Raw genomic sequence first — 8,152 nt, 5'->3', positions numbered from 1 at the left:
ATGCGTTTTGACTGTCAAATCACATAAGACATTGCAAAAAGCATCATTGCGTGAAGTCATATCATGCACAACAAATGAGACGCAACAGCTGTGTTTTAACTAGACATTTTTTTCATTGAAATATGAATTTTAAATTGTTTTTGCAGTGCATTAAATGATTGTCATCGGAAGTTCTGCTTGTTACTTCTTTTTATTCCTGAATAAGTGCATTCAATTACATATTATCAAAAATAGAAGCTTCTTTTATTCATAATTTCAAAATTTATGACTGAATATGCACAGAAAATTACCCAGAAAATTCACGTATCAATGAACATCGTGGTAGAAATGTTTTAAGATATTGCGTAACTGTACAGTAACTAATTGTCAAAAACAGAACTCAACTCCGATGCGTAGTTATTTTAGAAATCGTGTTTTAATGCAATTAAAAAACACAAGTTTGGTGCCCGCGAAATTTTGAATGCTAGTTTCTGATTGGTCGACTGGATAGTCGGCACTGATTGGTCGACCTACCCCCTGGATACCATATATAAAGAGCATTGTTGTCAGGCTGGCACGTTCAGATTCATACATCTGCAGTCAAAGTTAACATTGAAAATATGCGCTCTGACAGAGAAAGACAATCTTCATACTATTCGTAAGTGTTTTAGCATTTTGGACATTTGAATTAACGCATAAATATTATATTTTTTACCTACGCTATACTGTTACTGTTATTTCAGTTTCATTTAAGTAATTTTTCGATATTTAAATCGCGATTACAGTCTGCTGCTACATCATAGTGGGCGGGGTAAGGTTTACTGAAACTTGATACACAATGACCAGAAAATAATAAATTGTACAATATTTCCATTGTTTAATTTTATTTCCAAAACCTTTATGTTGTTAAATTGGTGCCGTTTAATATCGATACAGTTTCGGTAAACAAAATAGTAAGTTTTAAAAATGCCGCCGAAAAAAACTTAAATCTAGATTCTAGGCAAGCCTAAAATTCTTCCGAAAAATGCATTGTTCACAATAAGTTTTATTTAAAACACGACAAAGCTATAATAAAAGAAAGAAAAATATTTCTAAGATTAAATTGGATTGGAAATGAACAGCAAAATCGGGTTGATTTGATTCTGCTGCAAACATTTTTCTTACTCTTGAGACTTGACATAGCAACCGCGACTTGTTCTATTTATAGATTGTGGTTTTTCCGTTGATGGTTACAGTAGACATATCACATAATGATCAAATATCTTTACATCGAAAAAATATTTTTTATTAAGATAATTTTTGAGTGATGGAAACTTACGAAAAGACGATTTTCGTGCATGGAAACCGATACATTAATTCATTTGCGGGGGACTATTTTCTCTAAGTCCGCCATTGTATTTGAAATCTATGTTTTGATTGGTTAGATTTCATGCGCAGAATCCGCTCCTTAGATACGAGTAATGGCCGCACAAATATTTGATATTTGCATGTAGATTCTAAGCAGTGTTCGCGTTTACTGAGTAAACATATCAATTTACTCGCTAAAATTGCCAGGGAGGAAAGAAAAAAGGGCTGTTGAGTCCCTGGGACGAAACACTTTTTCCCCGATAATTGGTCAATTCTCTCTTAAGTTTTTTTGCTCTGCTTGAAAATGATTTTCTATTCACTTTAAATAAATTGTATTATAAGAACTTGACTTTCACCTCATTTTCATTTGTTCCTTTCTCATTAGCAATGCAGATTTATATCCCAAACGTAGACTAGGAGCAAGTGCTCGGCCTCGTTTTGGGCCAACCTATCAATGGTATCCGCGAACATCAACAGTCACAAATTTGATTGTATTATGAAGTTATGCAAACATTGACATTTTTGTAATTGAGGACTCGTTCCATTTGAATTGGGACGTAACAGATCTATTAGCACTGAGTCCCAGGTACTCAGTAAAGTTAGGGAAAATCGCTAACACTGAATTCTATTTTACTATGAATCTAGCTTAAATTAACTCTTCACAATTTTTATATGATGTAAAAAACTCGATAGTTATTCTTTCCCAATTGTTTTGTAGTAGACTATCAGATGATCATGTGCTTTTTTGAGATGTTGACAATTTCTTTGTATTATGCAATCCATGTGCAGGTTTTTTGTTGTTGTTGTTGTTCTTCTTTTGTTTTGTAATTCCTGCCACTTTAAAGGTTAAAGCAATAAGACTTCAGATTAATGCTAATTTTCATAAAAAGATAATGTTTTTAAAATTAAAATAGTATTGTGAAATAAACAAAGTCAAAGAAAATAATTTTCACATAGCAAGCAGCACCAGCAATCCACTAAATTACTAAAGAGACATCAAAATATTGAAGGAAAAAATAGAGCTTCCTACTGTGTTAATAATGTGCAGTAAAAATAAGGTGATAAATACTGCAAAATCAGACTGTCCTTAATTGCAAATAACATGTAAATTATTACATAATCTTTTTACTTTTCTTAATCTTAAAATCTAAGTTCATTTTTCTCAACTTTAATTTTCTTGAAATGTTTTGGCTCATCTGTCAGGCATGCAAGTTTAAAACCTGGACAGAATTAATGTGGCCATAAACAAGGATAACATCTAGTTTAGTGGGTAAACAAATTAAAATATTTGCAATTTAGCACACTCGCTTTCCTCTCAACCCTGCTTTTTTTACATGTTTATATTCAAAACTTCAATAAATTTGAACTAAATTCAGAATAACAGCATAGTTATTAAAATGCACAAACAGTCATTTAGTTCAGAGGTCCACTTAACTAAATTCTTTCAATCCTAAGATTTTACTGTAGTAATGGAAAATAAATTAAGAATTCTATATATTTAGCTAAACACTGTTTTTTCAGTGACTAAAATTGATATTTGTTGGTTTGAATGCTCAAGAAAATTGCTGTGTATAATAAGTTATTTATACTTTTCTTAATTTGAATTCAAATACAGATCAGATCACAGTGATTTTTTTTGGCTGAGTTTGAACCCGAAATAAGGCCTCCTCACAATGCCAAAAAGCATAAAAAAATCACAAAAATGTGTTAAAAAATTCACAATTAGCAGGATTGCTTTTCAGCACCAAAAAAATCAGGAACTGACACATGACAATCTTGAGAATTTGATTAATATATTTGAGGGAATAAAAAGAAGAAAGCTTAACCTATGAACATAATTATTAACTGTATGAATTAAGTGATTACAGGTGATGATTTATTCTTGTATATTATTTCACAATTTGACAGATAAGCACGCTAAAAATTCCCAATTTCAGAGGTACAGATTGCTGTGAAAAAAAGTTTTAAAAAATCACTGGATGATCATCTTTGTAGATCCAGTATCAACAATTCTTGTTGGACAGATATTTTGACATTGTGTTAACATTAATTTTTTTTTTCATTTGATTTTTTTTTTCATTTCATTTCTTTAATTTTAATATACATTTGTATTTTCAGACAAAGAAGACGTTCTAGATCTAGGTCTAGGCGTCCCAGGTCCCGGTCGAGATCTGGATGTACCAGGGACAAGTGCCATTCCAATAGATGTAGGGCTCCTAGTCCCAGGTCTAGATCTAGATGTGCCAGGGACAAGTGCTATTCCAAAAGGTCTAGGACCCCTAGTCCCCATTGGTCTAGGGATAATAGACCTAGTGGTAGTGGTACTAGTTCTTCGGTCATCAAGATAGACCGGACATCAACACCTCCAAGAGAGGAAGTGCCTCTAGTACTTGATCAGCTCAACGAACCAGAATTCTCTGAGCTATTTGGTACACAGTAAGTACTTTATACAATTTCTTTGAATGAAAAATAATTAAAATTGTACCCATAATTAGATATTTTTAGACTGTAACATTTTGTTCTATTAAATAATAACAGATTAACAGTCTCTCCTTTTTTAATTAACAGTGATTTGTGTATTTGCTAATTATATTGTAATAATAATAATATAATAATAAGGAAATTATTTATGACAATAGGTCCTTTTTCCATGTTAATCTTCAAAAAGATGGAAAACATAGCTATAGAAAAAAATGAAAATGAATTATATTTTCTTTATTTAAACAGTGCAAAATTTTACTATATTAATTTACAGCTGACAAAAAGCAGGGTTGGGAAAAAATGTATTTTAGATATCAATTTAATCATATTTTTTTTCCAAATAAAGATTTTCAGAAAAGGGCCTGTTGTCACACTCATGTCATGACTGTTTTTATTGATCATTGTTAAACTTAGATTTATACTTAACATTTAAATTATTGTTTTACCAGCCTCACACATGAGATGATCTGGCAGATGGAGGAATGGCGTCTTGAGGCTGAAGAGCATTTTGACTTCAGTCTCCTGCTGTCTAAAAATAGCAAGGACAGCAGTAAGAAAGGTGCTCATCTCAATCATATTATCATGACTGTTTATATTTTATTTCAGAACTTCACCAGTGTCAGATGGATAAATTATTTTTATTTTCTCACTTCATTTGAAAATGATGCATTCCATATATTTTTATATTTTATTTAATATTTCCATCTTTTTTCAGGTATAAAACTCTTACCAAAACAACAAATTATAATTCTTATGCCATATGTGAAGTATAATGGCCTTTACTAGATTGAAGTGAATTTATAATTGTTGTAGTAGTTATAATGTATTAACATTTCATTGAATTTAACAAAAGTTACTATATATTTCAGTGAGCCGCAAGCGTGGTAGGGACAATGATACAGATTGGTACCCTGCTGCAAAACGGTCTGCCATCCATGTCAACCCAAGTCATCCCAACTTTGGGAGGTATTTTTACTAGTTAGTTACTGTAGTGTAGTAATGCTGTAGGGGGTGTAGGGTAGTTAGTTTTGTTTTCTAATAAGTTTTTATCCAATAATGTTGTCAATAACCCTTCAGTTATTAATTTCACCAGTTTTCTGAAATTTTATCTATGTATCCAGCTATATTTTGGCTTATTTTAAAAGATTGGGATCAAACTTTTTTATCTAAGTATTATTTATTTAAGTTGCAACCACTTAACCTGAAAATACTAACTTCAGCAAACCTTGATGCGTCCCTTATGAACTGTTTTATAAGTAATCAAAGTGGCATTTTTCGTTTTTAACATGATTGATTGATTTGGTTTGTAAAGTACATATAGATCCTTTCAAGCTTTATTGTTGAGGAAAACATGTCTCAGTGCCCACCCAGGTGCACCCCATGTGGATAGCTGCCACACATGAATGAAAACTTAGCCCCTGTTAGGATTCATACCCACTGTAGTATAGTAAGGGGATAAGTGGTTTTATGTAGACAGTCTGCTTCAAGTAGAAACAGAATGGTAAAAATGGTTTATGGTAAAAACAATAATGAATTTTTATCTTTGCACACGTTGCTATATTCTTTTTTGCTTTTCACTGACTTTTTAAGATATTATTTAAGGCACCTTGCTATTTTTTTTTAAGTAAGATCTAAGAGCCATTAGTCTTCTTTCATTTTTCTTAGAGTTAAATCCCTTTCTAAACTTAGTAAACTTCATTTGAAGACATTATTAAAATTAATTTAAATATGAATTTTCAAATTTTTTAAACATTTTGGGTTTATTGAATTCATTGGTTTAAATAGTAGATATTAGCTACAGCATTTGGTAGATATTAGAATTTAAAAAGATTTAAAAAATACAAAAAAAAAATATTAAAATTTTTGAAAAACAAAATAAAAAAAGAACAAAATTTTTAAAAATACAAAAAAAAATGTAGATTTATATTAAAGGTAGATAAGAGGTCAGTTGTCAAGTACAATAATTTAGGTATTAATTAGTGCAGGGTGATACAGGCAGTTCTAATCTTTGACTTGTCAGTAGGAAGTAAAGGGTGGTATGAGAGATTTGAGACCTTGTAGGTAAGGGGTGGTCTGAGGTTATTTTAGATAGTGTAAATTTATGGTCTATAGGTAGTAAAGGGTGGTACGGGCGGCTGTAAGGGGAGGTTGGAGGCCGTTTAGTTAGTGTTTAGTTACATATTCTAAAGGTACTTAAGTACTATGTGAACAGCTTTTAAGGAGGTCAGATACCATTTAGATAGTATTATTATATTCTGTTAGTAGTAAAGGGTGGTACGGACGGCTATAAGGGGAGGTTGGAGGCCGTTTTAGTTAGTGTTATATATATTCTAGAGGTACTGATAGTATGTCAGATGTGTAGGGTGGTCAGATACCATTTAGATAGAGTTTTTTTTATATTCTTTAAGTTTTAGTAGTAAAGGGTGGTACGGACGGCTATAAGGGGAGGTTGGAGGCCGTTTAGATAGTTTGACTATTTATAATTGGTAGTGAATAGTGGTATGAATGACTAAGGAAGTGTCTCTGGCCATTTTACTTTCAACGCAGTATTTATAGAGATTGTGATCTTGCCACAAACCCTTGATAAAAGCCATCTATAGGTATATTTCTGCTTTTTTGTTTAAAGTGAACAATGAACAAGAGGGCCATGATGGCCCTGAGGTCGCTCACCTGTATATAGCCCAACCCCCCCCCCCCCCGGCCCAATTTTTACCCAAGGGCTTTTATTTGTTTATTTGAACAGACTTGGTAGACACCCATAGGAAGTTGTTTCATGCAAAACATCTAAGTTCTAGCTCATTGGGTTTTTTAAAAGAAGATTTTTTAAGTTTTTACTATACACATAGAGTAAAAAACAATGACACCCCTCGGGCAGGGCCAGTTTTGACCCCTGGGCTTTTATTTGAACAAACTTTGTAGATATTTACTTAAAGATGTTTCATGCTTAATATCTAAACTCTAGTTATTTGGGTTTTTTCAAAGAAGATTTTTAAGTTTTTGCTATGTATATAAGGAAAATCAATGACCCCCGGGGCGGGGCCAGTTTTGACCCCAGGGCTTTTATTTGAACATACTTGGTAGACACCCATTAGAACATGTCTCATGCTAAATATCTTAGCTCTAGCTCTTTGGGTTCTTTAAAAGAAGATTTTATAAGTTTTTACTATATGCATATAAGGAATATCAATGACCCCCTGGGGCGGGGCCAATTTTGACCCCAGGGCTTTTATTTGAACAAACTTGGTAGACATTCACTAGAAGATGTTTCATGCTAAATATCTAAGCTCTAGCTCTTACAGTTCTTTAAAAGAAGATTTTTTAAGTTTTTACTATATGCATATAGGGAAAATCAATGACCCCCCCGGGGCGGGGCCAATTTTGACCCCAGGGCTTTTATTTGAACAAACTTGGTAGACACTCATTAGAAGATGTTTCATGCCAAATATCTAAGCTCTAGCTCTTAGGGTTGTTTAAAAGAAGATATTTAAAGATTTTTCTTTCGGTTGCCATGGCAACCAGAGTTCTGCATGGAATTAAATTCTTTGAACAATTTTTAAAGGTGACCACCAAAGGAACATTCCTGTGAAGTTTGGATGAAATTGGCTCAGTGGTTTATGAGGAGATGTCTTTTAAAGCAAAAGTTTACGGACGACGGACGGACGGACGCCGGACGAAAAGCGATCACAAAAGCTCACCCTGTCACTTTGTGACAGGTGAGCTAAAAAGTGTTTATGTTAAGAAGGGTTAAGCCTTTGCTTGAGGCAACAACTGTTGCAGCATCACAATAATTTAACCAAGGCTGCACGTTTACAGGGCCCACATTTTTTTGGGCTTATATGCAGCACTTTTCCCCTCCCTTTTGAGTATTTGTTATCTCCCATCCCCCTTTTCATTAATACCAACCAGAATATTTCTGTGCTTCTCAATTCTAGAAGTAGGAGAGACCCTTACAATATTTTTAGAATACTTTATAGAAGTCTCAGTCTGACTTATAGAAGAGCTGCTGGATAATCAATGATCAGCAAACTTCTAGCAAGAAAATGAAATATTAAAGCAGTCTTTCAGATAGAGAAATGCATCACTTGAAGTCTTAGAAGTAGAATCATCAATTATTGAATAAGCAGCTTTTAGAGTAGCAAATTGGAAAAGCAGTCATTATTTTAGAAAGTAATAGAGGAATTATTGAATGAGTGCAAGTTCAATACTGAATTTATTGAACAAGTTGAATAAAATTATATTATGTGAGCCTCTGGCGAGCATGATATTATTTTATTCAACAAGTTCAATAAATTCAGTAATGAACTTACACAAATTTAATATATTCTATTTATCACAGGCACCATAT

At 32.8% G+C, this 8,152-nt stretch overlaps 1 protein-coding gene across 1 annotated transcript; it reads left to right on the top strand.

The window, feature by feature from the left end:
* The first annotated feature begins 535 nt into the window (after nt 1–535).
* On the top strand, nt 536–4,804 carry LOC132719028 (probable splicing factor, arginine/serine-rich 1). Its single transcript, XM_060702769.1, has 3 exons — nt 536–637; nt 3,445–3,762; nt 4,677–4,804. The coding sequence occupies exons 1-3, from the start codon at nt 600–602 to the stop codon at nt 4,693–4,695; spliced, it is 375 nt and encodes a 124-aa protein (XP_060558752.1). The 5' UTR covers nt 536–599; the 3' UTR covers nt 4,696–4,804.
* Nucleotides 4,805–8,152: the final 3,348 nt, after the last annotated feature.

This window comes from Ruditapes philippinarum, unplaced genomic scaffold (genome assembly GCF_026571515.1).
Source record: "Ruditapes philippinarum isolate M1 unplaced genomic scaffold, ASM2657151v2 ctg1648_1_1_1_1, whole genome shotgun sequence".
In the NCBI taxonomy this organism is placed as follows: Eukaryota; Metazoa; Mollusca; class Bivalvia; order Venerida; family Veneridae; genus Ruditapes; species Ruditapes philippinarum.
This window is presented reverse-complemented; position numbering and strand designations above follow the sequence as displayed.